The sequence below is a fragment of the Gopherus evgoodei genome, chromosome 4 (assembly GCF_007399415.2).
Source record: "Gopherus evgoodei ecotype Sinaloan lineage chromosome 4, rGopEvg1_v1.p, whole genome shotgun sequence".
Taxonomy (NCBI): Eukaryota; Metazoa; Chordata; order Testudines; family Testudinidae; genus Gopherus; species Gopherus evgoodei.
The window spans coordinates 124,606,109-124,624,893 of NC_044325.1; the positions used below are offsets into that span (position 1 = coordinate 124,606,109).

Sequence of the window (18,785 nt, forward strand, 5' to 3'; positions counted from 1 at the left end):
GGGCAGCAGGCGGCTCCGATGGAGCTGCCACAGTGGTGCCTGTGGAGGGTCTGGTGCTCCGCGGCTCTGCTGGAGCTGCCACAGTCGTGCCTGCGGACGGTCGGCTGCTTGCGCGGCTCTGGTGGACCTCCCGCAGGCATGACTGCGGCAGCTCCACCGGAGCCGTGGGACCAGCGTGCAGGGCAGCAAAATTGCTGTCCGCCTAGGGTGCTCAAACCCCTAGCGCCGGTCCTGACCCTAGGTCTTTCACTCACTCCACGTCTGAGCACTGACAACTGTGATTGCCTTGAAAAGTGAAAGTGATGAGTTTGCCAGGAACCTCAGGGAAACCCCCCTCTCCCCTAGGTTATATTGTTCCTGAGACGTAACTGCTTAAACAAAATGGGAGGACATCACAAACCTGGAATGCAGACTTATTTTCTTGATCATAAAGTAATGTTCCCCTGCCCTTTATATCTTCCGAAGCCTTTATTTACAGTGTAAAGATATCCACTGGTAGCTAACGATTTTCAAAAGTCCCAGCTGCTGACAGTCACGTGTTCTCATTAATGGAAAGCTCTGGTCTTCCTGCAAATATGCTGAACTATAAAGATCAGGTAGCTAATGAAGGGGGGAACAGAAGCAGCTAAAAGGAGAGTTTTGTCAGTGAGTTTAGAGCAAGAATGGGAGAGCCAGATACACTTGATGAACATTCTCTAGAAGTAGACTGATAAACACCCCCACTCCCAAACCAAAACCCAACAAAAATGCAGGCAGAAGTCCAGTAGCAGAATGGGGACTATCCAGTTTATTAATGGGGTGGTGGTGGAAGCCCTGGGCCAGCACCCACAGGGGGGGCAGGGAGGGAATGCCACCAAGCCCCTCTGCCCCCCAACTCTGTTCCAGCTCCCAGCTGTGGCTCCGCTTCTGGCCTGGCCCCACCTGTGACCCTCAGCCCTGCTCCTGGCTCCCAACCACAGCTGGGGGAGGGGTTTGGCCACAGAAAAGGGTAGTGTTAAAAAGTTTGGGAACCACTGCCATGAAATTTCTATGGATAGAGAGTCTGTGTGACTAGTAAGAGCCTGTACTTGGTCTCTGAGGGCACCGAATGCACACATACGCCACCTGCCCCCCAGGCTGGTAATCAGACATACCGCATTCAGTGCTGGAATGTCAGAAACTCTGTGACTTGCTGTAGAGAAGCAGACTCACCCCTGTGGCACTTCCTGCTCGTCATTCTTGGGAATTAGCTATTTTTTCCAGCTCCAGAGCACTTTCTGCCAGCCAGTGATCCACTTGTCCTCTGGCCCCTGTGTCTCTCCCAGGACTCAGTACCCCTTTTACATGGGGTGCTGCCCCCTGGTAGTAACCCCTCAGTCTTAGGGTCTCCTCTCCCCAGGGAACCCCCACCCACTATCCCCACCTTGCCTCAGAATAAGGCTACTGCCAGTCATGGTCTAGCCCCACACCGTGGGGCAGACTGCAGTATCAGCCTACTTATCACTGGCAAGGAAGGTTTGCACCTGCTGCCTTGGCCTACCCCTGGGCTGCCCTCTGCAACCCCTAGTACCTATTAGCCTGATGCTAGGCCACAGCCTAGGGCTTTCCAGGCTGGAGCTCCCCAGCCCTGCTCCACTCAGGTCCTCTACTCAAGTCCCTGCAACCAAGCCCATCTTCCTCTACAGTCAGAGAAAGACTTCTTGGGCTTCTGGCTCACCCTCTTATAGGGGGCCAGTTGGGGCTGATTGGGGCATGGCCCCAGCTGAGCCTATTTTCCCCCAATCAGCCCAAGCTTTTAGAGCTGCAGCCCTCTGCAGGGCTGCTTTTAACCCCCTCAGGGAAGTAGTGGGGATCCACCCTGTTACACTTGCCTAAAACAACATTTAGGGTGAAAAAGTACATTTTGTAACCTGTTGCTTGAGTGTATTAAGCTTAGTTTGTGTGTTTTGTTTGATTTGCTCAGTAATCTACTTTGTACTGTTTGCTCTCCCTTATAATCACTTAAAGTTTACCTTTTATAGTTATTAAACTTATTTCTTCTTTATAACATAACCCAGTTTGTGCAATTCATGCCTGGGGCAGGGGGCAAGAAGCTGTGCGCATCTCTCTTCACATTGAGGGAGAGGGCAATTTTTATGAGCTTGTGCTGTGCAGATTTTTCTATATAGTGGAAGACAATTTTATTTTAGGTTTACTTCCCAAAGGGGGTGTGCATGTGAGTGCTGGGTGAATCTCCGAGCTGAATCCTCTCACGGAGAGCTGACTTCAATCTGTGTCTGCAGCTGGGTTTGGCCTTACTAGTATGTGTGTTCTAGAGAAGGCTTGAGGGCCTGGCACAGCATAGACAGGGTGAGGAAGCCAAGGCTGGTGGAACGGGTGGGCTCTGTGAGACCCCAGCAAATCAGGTGGCATCCTGGATCGGGGGTCCAACACATCACAGGCTAATAGCCAGGATGGTCATGGCCGCAGCTTCTGACTGCCAGAATCTGGGAGTGGTTGACAGGAGATGGATCGCTTGATGATTGTCTGTTCTGTTCATTTCCTCGGAAGCACCTGGCATTGGCTACTGTCAGAAGACAGGCTACTGGCCTAGAGGGACCATTGGTCTGACCCAGTATGGCCGTTCTTATGGGGGATTTACAACAGGAGCAGGAGGTAATCTTGCCCCATCCAGGAATTTCCAGTGGCTCCACTTCCCATCCCAAACATAACAAGTGCTTATGTAAAACTCAAAATGGCACTGAATTCCCAGAGTCTTAGAGGACCCCAGAGCAGAACAGCAGGGCTGGGCCTGCCCTGGATTGAAATGAATTGCCCAAGCTGTATTGGGGTCCAGCACTGGGATAGCTGGGGGTGCATGGGGCAGCAATGAGACTAGGTGGCACAGCATGGCCTAGTGGATAGCGCACTGGCTCAGGAGACCTGGTTTCTATTCCCAGCTCTGCTGCTGGCCTGCAGGTGATCCTGGGCAAATTACTCTGGCTCTGATCCTCAAAGGTATTTAGGCACCAAACTCCCAATTGAGGTCTTCACCTCCCGCAGCCTCCAATTCCCCATCTGTGCAATGAGAATAATGACCCTGCCCTCCTTTGTAAAGTGCTTTGAGAACCACAGATGAAGAGCTCTAGGCAAGAGCTAGGGAATTTCATTAAATGAGAACCAGGCTCTGCATCTGGAAGTCTACAGAACACACAGAGACATCCAGTGGCCAAATGACATATTGCTAGTAAACGTATTACTTCCCAGCTGCTGCTGCATTAGCTGGGGCATGCAGTTGAATCGGACACAGAGCATGCTTTACAGCTTAAGCCAACATCTTAAACACCTGCTGGAAATTGATGGGAAGCCAGCAGGAGTCACAGAGGTCATGTCAGGAGCTGACTACGGGAAACCCCTTTTGGGCCAGGAGCCAATAAAATGCATAAGCACATGCTTGACTAGAAGCATGAGTTGTGCCACTGAAATTGATGCTTATGGTTAAGTGTTTGCCGGGCTTGGGTTCTTGTTCAGAAAACAGCTGCCGTCTACACTAGCTTCAGGGAATGTCTATACTACCCGTTGGATTGGCGGGTAGTAATCGACCTATTGAGGATTGATTTATCACATCTTGGCGATAAATCGATCCGCGAATTGATGCCCGTACTCCACCTCAGCAGGAGGAGTAAGGAGCATTGACGGGGGAGCTGTGGCAGTAGACTCACTGCCGTGAGGACAGCCATGTAAGTCGAACTAAGATACTTCGACTTCAGATACATATCTTAGATTGATTGCCCTCCCCCCCAGCCTAGACCAGCCCTCAGTTTCAGAATGAATGAAGGCTCACTTCGCGGCAGGGCCGGCTACAGCTTTTCTGCTGCTGCAAGTGGCCAAAACAGAAAGAAAGAAAGAAAGAAAGAAAGAAAGAAAGAAAGAAAGAAAGAAAGAAAGAAAGAAAGAAAGAAAGACAAGCTGCGGTACTTAAGTGGCAGCTAAATTACGCTGCTTCTTCAGCGGTATTTCGGCGGCAGGTCCTCCCTCTCTTCCTCTTTGGAGGCAATTTGGCGGCAGCTCAAAGAGGAAGAGAGGGAATGAGGCACCCGCCACCAAATTGCCGCCAAAGACCCGAACATGCTGCCCCTATACTGGATAGAGTGCTGCCTCTTTGAATTGACTGCCCCAAGCACCTGCTTCCTACGCTGGTGCCTGGAGCTGGCCCTGCTTTGCAGTGACCCACTCTGCAGATGACATTGGACCAGAGAACACCGAGCAGCTCCCTGAATGTCAACAGCAGCTGAGATAAAAACTCCTTGCTCTGATATTTTAACGGGGTGACTGTGGCAACGAGATGGAAGGATTCCAGAACATTAAAAGAAGGGTGCTATAGCAACAAAGGGGGAGCTGGGCCTGGGAGGGGAGCCAACCTGGAGTCCGAGAACATTGCAGCAGGGGGCACTATGCCACCCTGTCTGAGCAGATCCAGGATGGCAGGGAAATGGCAGCTGGCTGGGAGGGCAGCACAGGAATTGGAGGGTGACAGGTGGGCTAGAGGCAAGTGGCGAGGGGTTGGGAAGTTAGTAGAGATCGAGCAAGGGGAAAAGCAGGGAGTCAGTTGCACTCCAGGCTCAGCACAGGGGAATTTAGAGTTCAGGTGGGTCTCATGGGTCTGATGACCGGTCACTCGGGGCTTCTTCTCAGAGGGACTTCCTGACAGACTGGAGAAGCTGGATTCAGAGCCAGAGATCTCCCACCCAGCAAACCCCCAGAGTGGAATTTTTCCTTAAGGAAAGCAGGAGTTGAGATCAACTGATGTTTATTCCCATTATCCTGCCTAAGGTTTTGGTCTGATATGAGACGGGAGCAACACCGACTTTCTGAGACAGCTACCGGACTAGCCTAGACTGTATGCTAGAAGATAACAGCGTGTCAGTGGTTTTATCAGCCTAGCTCAGAGCTACACCAGCTTGGGATCTGATGGGCCCAGAAGTTTCCTCCAGGACCTCAGATCCCATGGGCCATGTTCAGAGCTCAGTGGGATTAGCTGGGCTGCGAGCCATGTGAACTGGGATCAGCTCGTTCCCTGACTCTGCTGTCTTGCCCATAGCTCTGTCATTATGTGGGGAATTTCCACCTGCACTCTTGGGAAAGGCATTGCTAGCTATGCTTGTGCGGAATCCATCTCCCACATAGATTATACAAGAATAGCCATACTGGTCAGACCAATGGTCCATCTAGCCCAGTACCCTTTCTTTTTACAGTGGCCGGTGCCAGGTGCTAAGGAGGGAATGAACAGAACAGGCAATTTATTGAGTGATCCATCCCCTCAGGCCCACCAACAGCAATTCTGGGCCCCAGGGCAGAAGAGTCAATGGGATCCCCGCTGGAGCCCAGCGAGCTGCTGCTGGCTGCTGTGCTGGACATGTTCTTCTGGCATGGCCAGGGCTTCCACATGCCCACCCGGCAGCCTTCACCACCACCGGTACCACCTTGCACACGCCTAGGAGCATGGGCACCAACTTCCAGATTTCCCGGGGTGTGCTTGACCCCACCGCTTTGTCCTAGGCCCCTTCCCCCAATGCCCCACCCCCATCCCACCTCTTCCCACCCCTGTTCCGCCCCCGTCCCCTGAGGGTGCCCCATATATAGCTGGTACCTCCCCATAGTGTGTGTGGGGGGGTGTCATGCTCTAAAAGGCAGGCCATGTGTCTCCTCCCTGCCCAGCCCAGGGGCACCGTGCTCTCTCAGACCCATGTTACCTATGTGTGTGGGGGGCACCTAGTCCTCCCACTGCACCTACCCCAGCACATTATGCCGCTCACCCTGGTGGGCCAGAGCCCTGGCAGGGGGCAGGAGGGAGCTCCTTAGAACCCCAGCCCCTCCTGGTCGCTGCTCTGCAGCCCTGTCCCGCAGCTGCCTCAGATACCTTGCTGGGGAGGAGGCAGCCGAGCCAGGCCAGCAACTGGAAGTGACCTCCCCAGCCAGGCTCTCTCAGGCAGCTGCCACGCAGGGCTGCAGAGGAGCATCTCACTGGCTGGAAGGGGCTGGTCCCGCCCATTTCACTTCTGGCATCTGGGCCATAAATCGTCCAGGCCCGCCCCCTTCACCTCTTCCCACCCCCACTCCTCTCCCTCCGCCCAGGGCCTTCTGCATGCCGCCAAACAGCTGATGGTGGAGGGCAGAAGGTATTGGGAGAAGAGCGGGGACAAGCTGATCAGTGGGGCTGCCGCTGGTCAGTGGCTCAGGGTGGGGGAAAGGGGCCAACCAGTGGGCGCTCAGCACCCACTTGGTGCCTATGCCCAGGAGCCCTGCAGCCCCGGGACTTTCAAATCACCCAGACCCCTGGGCAATTGCCCCTCTTGCCCCCTCAGGCCCCCATTGGTAGGCCTGCCTGGCATCCACTCAGAGTCTGGCAGTCTGAGGCTAGGAACACCCAGAGCATGGGGTTGCATCCCTGCCCATCCTGGCTAACAGCCATTGATGGACCTATCCTCTCTGAACTTTTCTAATTCTTTTTTGACCAGTTAGTTTTGGCCTTCACAACACCCCCTGCTAAGGAGTTCCACACATTGACTGTGCATTGTGTGAAATACTTCCTTTTGTTGGTTTTAAACCTGCTGCCTATTGATTGCATTGGATGACCCTCCGGCTTGTGTGTTATGTGAAAGTGTGAATAGCACTTCATGGTTACTGCTTTGAACTCATGCTACCTTTCTCCCCAGCATGGAGTGGGTGCATTCATAGTACATAAGAACATAAGAACAGCCAGACTGGGTCAGACCAAAGGTCCATCTAGCCCAGTATCCTGTCTTCCAACAGTGGCCAATGCCAGGTCCCCAGAGGGAATGAACAGAACAGGTAATCATCAAGTGATCCATCCCCTGTCACCCATTCCCAGCTTCTGGCAAACAGAGGCTAGAGACACCATCCCTTCCCTTCCTGGCTAGTAGCCATTGATGGAACATAGTGCATTGTGTTTCAACAATTCATGGCTGGCATAGCAGGCCCTTGGGGATCGTACCAAACCAGCAGAATTTAAGAGCTGTCCTGAGATTGCTCCAAATTATGCTAGGGGTCAAACCTGCCCTTGGCAGTTCTGAGGGTCAGCAGAATGCAAAGGTGGCTTAAAATCAGCTTGCCCCACCCCTTCTCAGCTGTGTCATGCACAGCTCTATGCCCTGGAACTGGGTTAAACCCTGGGACTATACAATCATCAGCCCAGATCCAAGGTCACATTTAAATGTTAATGGTGCTGTAAGCTGGTCCCCTGACTTTTGCAGTTATAACTGAGTCAGGTTTCATGCTAGTGCAAGAGAGGGAGATGAAATTGACCAGACACTGACAACCCACAGCCCTGAAGCTGATGAACCTATTGTCATTTTGCAAAAGGACAGAAAAAGTAAGTAAGTTGAGGTCATGTTGATGACTCAGTTAAATGCTTAAAAAAAATTTCTGACAGAAGAACTAACGTGAACGTAGTGAAGGATATTTGTTTGTGTGACTTTTCAGGCATGATTTTTTTCAACAGGATGATGTCCCTTTAACAAATGCTCCTTTCTAATCAACCCCAAGGCTCATTAATTTGCTCCTCCCCAGCAGAAGAGCTCATCACTCTTTGAGCCTAATCCATCCCAGGGGCATGACTGGATGTGAGGATAATGTTAGGCTCTATTTAGCGAAGGGTGAAGTGACAACATGAATAGTCTGCGTCACCCTTCATTGGTGAAAGCCTGGGCTGGGGCCTTTAAAACACAAGGATTATTCCCCTAATCCTCTTCGATCAGTATCACGCACAACCTGGAGCACAGTCTGCATCTCATGGATTTAGGTTGCAGTGAAAGCTCATGGGTTACGGATATGAAGAAGCACATCAGAAAGGCTGCCCCTTTGTACAAGGGTATATGGCCCCCTGCAGCCGAGACATAGCCCATTATTCACTGAGTACGACACCCTCCCACCCCCCTCAGTGCTTGATTGTCTGAGGCTCCATCTCAGCTACAGCAAGGAACTCAAGCCATTCAGGCTCCTGCTCTTAGCTCCATAGGGCTGGCGTTTAGCCGCAGGAGACGACCAAGACGATGAATTTTTCTTTATTGCCTGTGACCGGTCTGTGATTTTTACTAAAAATATCTGTGAAAAAAACTTAGCCTTAGTTATAAACTAATGGGGGATACCTGTTCCCTTGTATCTCCTGTGGACTCCCCTGCCTATAAATGCAGGGTGTCCCCTCCTCCCTTCAAAGCAGTGCCCTCCCCTACATAGCCTCTTTACCAGCTACCATTCCAGTAGCACCTTCAGACTCTGAGCCAGGCTCCGTGAGCTGGGCACCGCTCATGCACACACTAAGAGCCGCTCATTCCATTGATGATCTTGCTGTATACGTACACAAGGCAGAAGCATTATCCTCATTTTACAGACAGGGAACAGAGGCCTAGAAAGATTCAGTGACCCACTCACGGTGTCAGCAACAGAACTGAGACTTGATCTCCCAAATCCAGGGCAGTGCCTTAAGCAGCTTTCTTGTGTGGGCACTCCCCCTCTGCCCCATCCCCCCAGTGCTCCCCTGGAAGCGTCCCACAGATTCTTTCTATGTTCTCAGTATTTATTATGTTGATTGGGCTGGGTGGATGGCAGGAGGTCCCCCAGCCTGACAGGAGGGGGTCCCGCTGGCCCCCCACTCCCTTGGCTGTTACAGGTTGCTGGTGAGTCCAAGACAGCGGTCGAGAAATTTCAGGATCTCCTGCCAGGAATGCTCCTGAGCTTTGGCATGGGGCTCTGGCTTACCACCCCAGTGCACAGGTTTGGGGGTCCCCCGGATCAGTGAGATGCTGCACACTGGGGACGCCGGTGGCTCGATCAGGTGCCCAGCCCCGGGATAGGAAAGCAGAGTATAGTTCTTCTTCCCATGGCTCTTCATCCTCTCTATGGCCATCTCAGCAAACAGCTTGCTATTAAAATTGCGGTCAGCTTCTCCCACCACGAAGAGCACCTCTCCTTGAGCCTTCTCCACAGGGATGGCAGCAGCTGCATGGGCTGGGTCCCGGGGGTCCTTGAAGATGTGGTAGTTGTCCAGGACCCCCATCTCTGTGATGAGCAGCCGCTCAGGGCAGTAGGGGATGTGGGGGATGTGGACCCCTTTGTAACGCAGTGGCGTGCCATTCAGGAATCCTGTGCCATTGATCCAGACAGCGGCCACCACTTGCTCTAAGAAGGCAGCCATTGCCAGCGTGACCTCGGCCCCTTTGGACACCCCGATCACTCCGAGGCCTGGACCGCTCACCTGAAAAACCCACAAAGACCTACATTAGAACAATCATGCCAACAGACTGGGAATCTGCAATTTGGTGCCAGCACAGGATGGGAGCAGGAGGAGCCTGCAGGGGGCGCTGTGAAACAGAAGAAGATGGAGCCTGCACTACCCAGTCCCACCCTACCCAGCAAGGGGCACTATGACCCTGGGGCAGGAACCTGCACTGCCCAGCCCTGTCCTCCCCATGGTGGCGCTGTGACACCAGGATGGGGCAAGAATCTGTATTGTCCAGCGCCATCCTCCCCAGCAGGTGTTGCTGTGACACCATGGAGGGGAAGGAGCCTGCACTTCCCAGCCCCATCCTCCTTAGCAAGGGGCAATGTGAACCTGGGGGAGGAGCCTGCACTGCCCAGCCCTGTCCTTCCCAGGAGGGGGCGCTGTGACACCAAGGCAGAGGAGGAGCCTGTACTGCCCATCCCTGTCCTCCCCAGCAGAGAGTGCTGTGACACCATGGAGGGGAAGGAGCCTGCACTGCCCAGCCTCATCCTCCTTAGCAAGGGACAATGTGAACCCAGGGAGGAGCATGCACTGTCCAGCTCCATCCTCCCCAGCAGGGGTTGCTGTGACACCGGGGAGAGAGAGGTGGACCCCATGGGTGAGAGCCATTGCCAGGACCTGCTACATGTCTGATATCTAGTCTGGAGCCTGGAGCCCCTCATCCAGTGGCTATGAAGGGACCCTCGTGAAAGAGTGGGACATACCTTGGGGTGTTTCAAGAGAAGGTTGGCTGCTTCCTCAAAATACTCCAGGTCCAGCTCCACCAGCACCTGTGGTAGGTCATCATAGCCAAAGAACGCCAGCGCCAGCACGGCGTAGCCCCGGCTGGCGAGCAGGCTGGCTCGGAACTCAATGAGCCCACCGGCCCCGCCAAACATGTCAATCACTCCCGGAAAGGGACCCGGCCCTGCAGAGAACAGGGGAGAGAGGCATTGTGGGGAAAAGGGAAAAACACTGCAGTTAGTTATGGTGACCCCAGGGCTAAAGGTTTAGCTTGTTTTCCAAGGCAAACTAGGGCTCAATAGAGGGGGAGGATCACAGGAACAGGAGTCTATTTCACTTGTGCAGAAATCTTCCATTGAACTGGATATCAATGAAGTTAGAGGCCTAAATACCTTTGCTGATCTGGGTCACTGCCTCTTAAGGAACTCCATATTCCTGTTGTTCATGTGTTGAAGCCAGCACCACAGGACTATTGCCTACTCTCACCATTTCATCCTGAGGTCTTGTAAGATTTGGGGATTTTCTTTCATGCTCCTGAGGATCTCAGCTTTCATTTTCTTTAAAAAAATAGTTTCTAGCTCCCATTGTTGGAGAAAGGTTAAATGTGACCCATACACGCTCAGAGAGCAGATGGCCCAATAGAAAGAACCCTATAGTTATTATTTCTCAAATCTCAAGCTTTTAAAGCCAATCTGGTGATTTCTGAACACCTGGGGTTGGCAATACTGTACCTCTGTTTTTTCTGAGGGGCTGAGCAATTAGTTTAGAAGTTTTCATTGTATTTGAACCTCTGAGAATTGTCTTTGAAGAGAATTAGCTTCTTGTTGAGTCTTGAAGCTGTTATAAGTGGCGGGGGGAGGGGGAAGAATTCTTTTTTATAATTTCGAGGGAAATAATTTTCTGTCAGTTTGTATGTGTTTGGTGAAATCAGTGTTTACTGACATTTAGCGATAAAAAGCTAAGTGCATTTATAAGCTCCACCTAAACCCAATCTTTGGTCCAGGGAAACCAACAGCCTGTGATTGCTGCAGGGTTGTGCAGCTGAACTAGCTGAGCTAAAAGCAATGATATACTCCCCCAGCCAGGCCTGTGGAATGGATGGCCTCCAGATGCGCTTGGGGTCAAGAAGGTTGTTGCAATGGGACCCAGACATCTGCCTCAGCAACCAGGAAGGGTTTGTTATTCACTATGGCAGGGAATCAGGGTGATTTAGGAAGAGAACAGGGATGAGTCTGGCTTTATGCTGAATACAAATGTTGATGTGTCAGTGGGTGGCATTTCTGTGACATTATGGAGGGGAGGGAGCCTGTAGCTGTCCCACCCTGCCCTCTCCAGCAGGGGGTGCTGTGACAGAGGGAAGAGGGACAATCTGCTGGCCCTGTTGGGATACTGGGGAGGACGACAGAGTCCGCCATGAGCTTACCTGATGGTCATGCCCTATTGCAGAGAGACTGACCCTTTGGGGTGGGGAGTACAAGAGGATCTTGTGCATGGCAAACAGAGAAGACAAGCATGAGAGCGAGGTGGGAAGGGAACGCCAGGCTGGGCTGGGAAGGGAGGAGAACAGGGATAAAGGATGCAAGAGGCAGGGATGTGATGAGCCAGTTTCCTCACCAGGAGGCAGGAATAGGGCCCCCCGGACCCGGCCCTCCTTGATGGGGACACGCTCCACTCCGGGGCCCACATACCACCTCTCCACAGTGCAAGTGGCCAGAGGCACCACCTGGGGTGAGGGAAAGAGATGGCAGGAGTCAAAGAGGTCGAGCTGGAAGCAAAAGGGGCCGCTCATCACATCCCGTTTCATCAGCCTGTGGAAGAGCTTCTCTGGCTTGAGGAACCAGAAGAGGCCCATGGGCCAGACGCCCACGTAGTCGCCCCCCGTTGCAGCTGCCTGCTCCACGTCCACCTCCCCAGCCTCGTCTGCTCGGTAGAAGGCTCGGGCCTGGAAGTTCACCCCCTTCTCGTCCGTCAACGATGACTGCAGGGTCACCAGCTGGGTAGGCGCTAGGCCGGAGACGTGGATCCTCACCGGCATGTCGGCCAGTGATGACTCAGGGGTGACCCGGAGCTGGATCATGGCTGATGGATGCTGGGCTTGGAACCTGGGAAACGGGGAGTCGGGGGAGCAGGGGGGGGAGGGAAAGGGAGAAAAGGGAAATGAGGGGACAGACTGTTATCAATGGGAGAAGCTAGGAAAGGTTTGAAGGGGGCAGGCAGCAGCACTAAGCTGTCCCTCCTCTGTGCCCTGGTTTCCCTATCTGCTGGGGGCAGTGAAAATGGAGTGGCTGAGCTTGGAGCAGGGAACTGATCGCAAGACCAGAACCTCCCCCGCTGATGCTGGCAGGGAGTAGTTAGAGCCAGCACCCTCACACCCCTGCCCCTAGCTCCCTGGCTTCCCAAAATGCACAGGGTCTGACTTTCCAAGGCTGCTGCCATTACAGTTTTGAGTCCCACATCGGGGCACTTGGCTCAGCCTAAAAACTAGGCTACCTGTCCCCCCATGAGTCCCTTCAGTGTCCTCACCTCTTCCTCCAGCCCTGGGGCCCCTCGGCGACCCCACCTCTCGCCCCAGGGGCCAGGCAGGTCCCCCAGAGCTCCCAGCTGTGCAGACGGCCAGCCAGGCCCTCTGCCATGTGACCCACCCCTCACATGATCCTGCAGTCGTCCCCTGTCCCCAATGTGTGTGATCCTCGCCCCAGCCCAGTGCTAGGCTGTTCCCCCATCCTGAGTGACATGGGGCAAGGCTGGGCTATTTCCTGCCCCTCCAGTACTGAGTGGGAGAGTCACAGTCCCCACAATCCCTTGCCTTCACTCCGGCTTCAAACTCCTCTCTAGCTACTCCCCCTCCGTTGTGAAGCACTTTGAGATCCGCTGACGGGAAGTGCTGGATAAGAGCTACTAGGGATGGGGCAGGGGAGATTATCTCATAGCTGTTACTGCAGGGTTACCTTCCCCTGAAGCATCAGGTGCTGGCCTGGCCCCCATCGGGCTACTGGGCTAGATGGACCCCCTTGTCTCTGATCCATTCCAGTCTGGCAGTTCCTGTGCCGGCCCCACCTTCTCGGGGTGAAATCGGGCTCCTGGCACGGGGCCTGGAGAGCTGAGTAAGCCACCTGCAGCCCTGAGGTCCCCTTGCTTCTGCCCAATGGCACTGTGCTAGTCCTGAACATAGTGCTGTGATGCAGTAGGGACTGTCTGCATGGGGTGATGGGAGAGCAGGGGATGACTTTAGGTGAGGGGCAAGACCTGAGCCTGTAACCTGAGCCAGGAAGGTGGGTGAGGAAAGTAACACCTTGGCATGGGAAGCTGGACAAAGGAAGAGAGCCTGCTGAAGAGGTTTTTGGGGTCAGTTTTGGGCTGGCTGGGAAGAGGCAGGGAACCCCAAGTCTGGGGTCTAAGATCCTTGCCCCCGAAGGGACCTGACTAGGAGGTCCTTGGTTGAACCTACAAGCCCTGCTTGGAACTGTGTTCCTGTTGTCTAATAAACCTTCTGTTTTATTGGCTGGCTGAGAGTCATGGTGAATCGCAGGAGGTGGGGATTGCAGGGCCCGGACTCCCCCACACTCCATAACAAGTGTGTAACCCTGGCACAGGTGGATCTATCTTAGGTACTTCCATTGCTGTAGTATCGGAGCAACTCACAGTCTTTATTGTACCATTATCCCCATAATACAGATGGGGAAACTGAGGCACTGTGAGGCTACGTGCTGGATTCACAAAGAGATTTAGGTGTCTAAGTCCCAGATGTTTAGGGTGACCATATTTCCCAAAGGGAAAACAAGACAGTGCATGGGGCTGGCCTGAGCCCTCCCCACTCCATGGGACTGGCTAAAGCCACTCACCTTAGGGCCCGCCCCCCCTCCTCACCCAAGCCCCCTCCCCATGTGGGGGCAGGCACGGCTTGTGCAAGCAGCAACACATATATTAGATAGGGTGACCATATTTCCCAAAGGCTGGAGTTAGTGTTGCTGCTTGCTTGAGCCCTGTCTGCTCCCCACCCAAGCCTTGGCTTCCTCCCATGCCTGGCATTGCCAATCATCTGCCTCCCCCACACCCCGCACATCCCTCTGCACCTCATTTTTTTTGACAAAAGTGGGCAGTCGTCTCATTTACTCTTGCCAACTGATCAAGCTTAAAAAAGGGACTGTCCAGCCAAATTGGGACATATGGTCACCTGCCCATCTAACCCTGTAGGAGCCTAAACTCACTCAGCACTTACATTTTTGCAGTAAAGGTTTGTTGGGTGCCTCTCTTTCTGCCTTTGAACATGCACTCTGCAGCCTCCCGCTAGGTGTCCGAGTACCTAGGGCCCAGTGTGATTCATGAATTGGGGGAAGACAGATGCTTCTCCACCTGGTCTGCCAGGCTGGAGCCGGTCCCTGAACACCATGTGACTCTACCTCTAAGTGATTTGCCCCAGGTCATACAGGGAGTCTATGGCAGAGCAGGGATAAAGGGTCTGTCTCTGCTTCACACTGGCGCTTGTCAGGCCCGTACATTGGGACTGAATTGAGTCTGGATCTGGGCCCGTGCAGTCACTGATGCAGCACCTTCATGTGTATCCAACCCATGCTGATACCACCACCAGAGATCAAACCTGCCACCATCCCTACCAAAAGCCTCGTACACACCCCACCTGAGCCAAAGGACCAACTCTGTAGATTGTCACTAAGCAATCGGCTATCACAGCTGCTAAAGGAGACCCTATTCCCTGTGCTAAGCCAGCATGTCCCCCCGCTCCCCATGACTCCCATCTTCTTCAGCTCTCTCTCTCTCATACTCACCCCCATCACTTCCCCAGAGTCTGAACTCAGAAGACAGGGCAGTACATAGGTGCTGGAATTAGGGGTACTACTGCTGTCCGTGGCTGGAAGTGGTTTCCATCATATACAGGTTTTAGTTTGGTTCAATGGCTCTCAGCACCCTCACTATACAAATTGTTTGGGCACCTCTGGGGCAGTAGGGAGGGAAATCTGCGGTAGGAGGCCCATGATCCCATCCAAATTCAGCCTGTTCCCTTCCCAGCCCAACTCAAGGGAATAGATGCTCCCCACTGCTTGAGAACTCCAGCCACTAGACAGCTCAGATACCACTGCGATGGGCTCCAGAAGCTAGCCCCTGGGTAAGAGCATTTCCTGAGCCCAGGAGAAAAATCAAGGTCTTTTTACCAGACAGGAAGGAAGGAAGGTGAGCTCCTTGAGTCTGCTGGAAATCTCCAGGGCTCCCACACAGATGGAGTGGTTTTCAGGGTTCCTCCCTGGTGTGTCTGCAATGGGCCAGAGTTGTAGGTGAGATATCCAGGCGTTGGTCTTCATCTGAACCCACAAACCTATTGTTCTTGCTTTATATCTCCCCACCCTCCTGGGATGCCCTTTGTGCTCAATAGTGGAGATAATCATTAACCCGGAGGGACAATCAAAGCTGGAGATAATTCGCTGACTCAGAGGGCACTGCAGCTGACTGAGGGGCCAATGAACCTCAAATTTGCCCCTCTTGGCCTCCTCCTATCCCAGCCCTATGTTCCACCCAGCTCTGCCAACACCCCTTAATCCCACCCTATAGCCCCTGCTGCTGTCCCGGCCCTGGACTGCCCACACTCAGCACTGCCAGTGCCCCTCAATCCTGACTCGCAACTACCTGCTATCTTAATGTGGGGTTACCTCCCACCCCCCAATCCCCTGCTGCCCCTGGGCTTGGCCATCAATGCCTCTCATGCCCAACTCACAGCCCCTCAGTGCCCCCTGCCATTCCAGTCTCATCCTTTCTCTGGCTGTTCAGGGCAGGTTCTGTCTCCCACTAGGTGCGTATCCAGCACCCAGCATGTTGTAGCATTTAACGGCTACCCTCAACTAAAAATAAAGATGAATTAGGCATTTTCCAAGGTCTTAGGTGCTTACAATTGCAGCCAGGCATTTAGTGGGATTGGCAAAAGCCGCTTGCCCCACCTAACTGCTTGAGCCCACTACGAAGGGGTTAGGCTGAGAGCAATCACACCTGTGCTCTGCAGCCAGACAGCTCCAAGGTGAAGTTCAAGGCCCTAATGGTGGAAGGACCTGTCTACTTCAGAGCCTGCTGCTCTCCCCCGCCCCAGCCTAGCCTGAAGCGTTTATAACCCAGCGCTCCTCTATCTAATCTCTCTATCCATCCAGGTACTTTATACTGTGCTTATCTCCATGGGATCTGAGCACCATAGGAAGGCAATAAAGTCTGGTTCACTGTCACAGGGCCCTGCCTGTCCTGGTTCCTAGGCCTCATTAGTAGGCAAGAGTTTCCTTACTGAGGGAAAGCAAGGGCAGAGGAGAAGGTACTGTGTTGTAAGGTAGTGTGGCCTAGCAGACAGAGCACAGGACTGGGCATCAAACCAAGACTCATGCTTCTATTCACCGCTGCAATGACCTGTGGTGTGATTTCGGTCAAGGCCCTTGCCTTGTTCCCCAGTTCCCCCTTCTACCTTTTGTCTGTGTAATAATACTTAGCTCTTTATATCACACACAAAGGTGGTGAGTATCATCATGTCCATTTTACAGCTGGGGAAAGTGAGCCATAAGGCAGTTAAGTGACTTACCCAAGGTCACGCAACAGGCCAGTGGTAGAGCCAAGAATGGACTTCAGGTCTCGAGTCCTAGTCTAGTGAGCTATTGACTTGGCCACACTAGCTTTTCACAGTAGGGACTGTCTCTTGTGTGTACCCTGATCTCAGGCAAGATCTCTATAGGCTACTGTGCTGACACTGCATCTGGAGCTGTATGACAAGAAAAAACTAAAAAGAAAAACCCTGACTAACCCGCCGCCAAAGTGGCTGCCGAAGACCCGGAGTGTCTGAAGGACCCGCCACCGAAGTGCCGCCAAGGACCTGGAGCGCCACAGGGTGAGTAAAAGCACCGAAGACCCAGAGCACTGCTGGGTGAGTGAAAATTAAAAAGGCGCCACTTTTCTGCTCAGTGGGAGCGGCCACTCCCCTTCCCCCCCCAAACTGTGCTACTGCCTACCAGGGGGCCTTTTCTTCCACAATCCATACATCTAAATCCACATAAATCCATAATAAATCACTGGCGGTTCCACGGCCTGTTCCTGATAAGCCACAGGAGCTGCCCTAGAGTCTGCACAATGGATGCCCCACCTCCTCTGGCCTATGCTTTTTGCCTGTCTGGACAGTGGCAGTACAGGAAGGGTTAAAGACCCCTGAGTTGGCCTCAGCAGGGAACAGGGTATGATAGCTGCATTGCTCAGCCTGATGAGGAAGCAGGGATGGGGAGACAAGGAACCGATCTCAATTCCCAGATATGTGAAAATTACTTTTGCAGAGAAACTGACACTGGATTTCTGCCTCTCGGGCTCAGCGGGAAAACAGACCGAAATTGGCTTTTTATTTTAAAAATTATGTTGTTTTCTACACCTAGATGGTAGGCAATTGTCCTGGAGCCCACAGAACCCCTTATTTGTCAGCCAGCTGCTCCTATTACCCCTAAAATAGGACTCCAGGCACCCCTACAAGGGCCTGCCTATATTCACAACTTAATCCTCAATTTGTCTGGTTTTGGTAAGTGAAAGGGGGTGGCGCACCCTAGAGGAACTGCCAGGGTGTAGACGGGTTCCGCTGGGGCTCGACCCTCCCTGACGGGGAGGGGAGCCACACCAGCCTCGCTGTCATCCCTGCAGTCACAATCAGCTCTGGCTCTTTCGGCAGGTCAGAGCAGTGGCAAAGTCAAAAGGGGCCCAGCCCTTGGTTCAGGCAGGGCACCAAACACAGTTACAATCAGCTCTGGCCTTTGGAGCAGGGCAGAGCACCAAACACAGTTACAATTAGCTCTGGCCTTTGGAGCAGGGCAGAGCACCAAACACAGTTACAATTAGCTCTGGCCCTTTGGGGCAGGGCAGAGCAGTGGCCTTAGGCCAGAGAGAGGGGGAGTCTGCCACCCGGATACGGGTGGCAGGGGGAACGCAGGCCCACCCACTCCTCTGCGTTCCAGCCGGGGCCCTGGTAGCAGCTATCACCGCTACCGGTGGTCAGTGGGGATCCTGACCGAAACACACTGACATTGGCACGGTTAGCTCTGCAGCCTGACTGGAGTCAGGTTCCCCCGGGCTACTTCCTACCTCCCCCTCTACTCCTACCTGGTCCGGGGCCTCCGTTCCGGGGACGTCCAGGACCACCGGTTCCTCCCAGTCCGGGCTGGGAGGCAGGTCTGGTAATGTTTTGGGGAAGGTGGGCCAAGCCTGGTCTGGGGGCTCCTCGGGGCCGTAGTAGGGGCGAGGCAGCTCTGGCAGCTCCTCGTCGTAGCGGCCTCGAGAACACTCCGGCGGCTCCTCGTCGTAGTAGGGGCGAGGCAGCTTTGGCAGCTCCTGATCTCGGGCTCTGGCTTGGGCAGCCTCCCAGTTACGGGCGTCGGCAGACACGTCTGCTCCTGCCGGTGGCAGACTTGCAACTGAAGCCTGGGGCCCGGCTTTTATTCTTCCGGGTCGCTGCCTGACCCTTTGAGGGGTGGGACTTCCGCTCAGCAGCCCCGCCCCCGTGGATGACTGACGGGGCTCGACCCTCCCTGAGGGGGAGGGGAGCCACACAGCCTCGCTACATAGGGTTTTACCAAGGAGCTTCCCTCCAACCAGTAGAGAAGAGACTAATTCTGTTAACTCTTGGGAGTATATGGATACAGCCTTCTGCTCAAAGGATTGACACTCAAGCAGTAATCCTTCAACAAAAAAATAATCTTTATTTAACACAATGTTTCCTAATACAGTAAATCTAAAAACCATAATATTAAGAAAACAGCAAATCTAAAATATATTGAAAGAAATAAAATGA

General features: G+C 53.5%; 1 protein-coding gene across 2 annotated transcripts; it reads right to left on the reverse strand.

Moving 5' to 3' along the window:
* Window positions 1-7,457: 7,457 nt before the first annotated feature.
* Window positions 7,458-18,413, reverse strand: BAAT (bile acid-CoA:amino acid N-acyltransferase). 2 transcript variants are annotated; one of them, XM_030560904.1, is made up of 5 exons: window positions 18,098-18,413; window positions 15,151-15,248; window positions 11,597-12,084; window positions 9,964-10,166; window positions 7,458-9,232 (listed from the first exon to the last, which is right to left on the reverse strand). In XM_030560904.1, the coding sequence occupies exons 3-5, from the start codon at window positions 12,057-12,059 to the stop codon at window positions 8,642-8,644; spliced, it is 1,257 nt and encodes a 418-aa protein (XP_030416764.1). In that variant the 5' UTR covers window positions 12,060-12,084; window positions 15,151-15,248; window positions 18,098-18,413; the 3' UTR covers window positions 7,458-8,641. The 2 variants fall into 2 exon arrangements, with proteins under 2 accessions (XP_030416764.1, XP_030416765.1); XM_030560905.1 differs by lacking the exon at window positions 15,151-15,248.
* Between the last annotated feature and the right edge of the window lie 372 nt (window positions 18,414-18,785).

Bases quoted from the DNA above. Each gene is read 5' to 3' on its own strand.
- BAAT (XM_030560905.1), bottom strand. From the start codon at position 12,059: ATGATCCAGCTCCGGGTCACCCCTGAGTCATCACTGGCCGACATGCCG. The intron at 10,167-11,596 runs GTGAGGAAACTG...TGTTCTCTGCAG, and splicing joins GGCCCTATTCCTGCCTCCTG to GGCCGGGTCCCTTTCCGGGA. The intron at 9,233-9,963 runs GTATGTCCCACT...TGGGTTTTTCAG, and splicing joins TTCTCTTGAAACACCCCAAG to GTGAGCGGTCCAGGCCTCGG.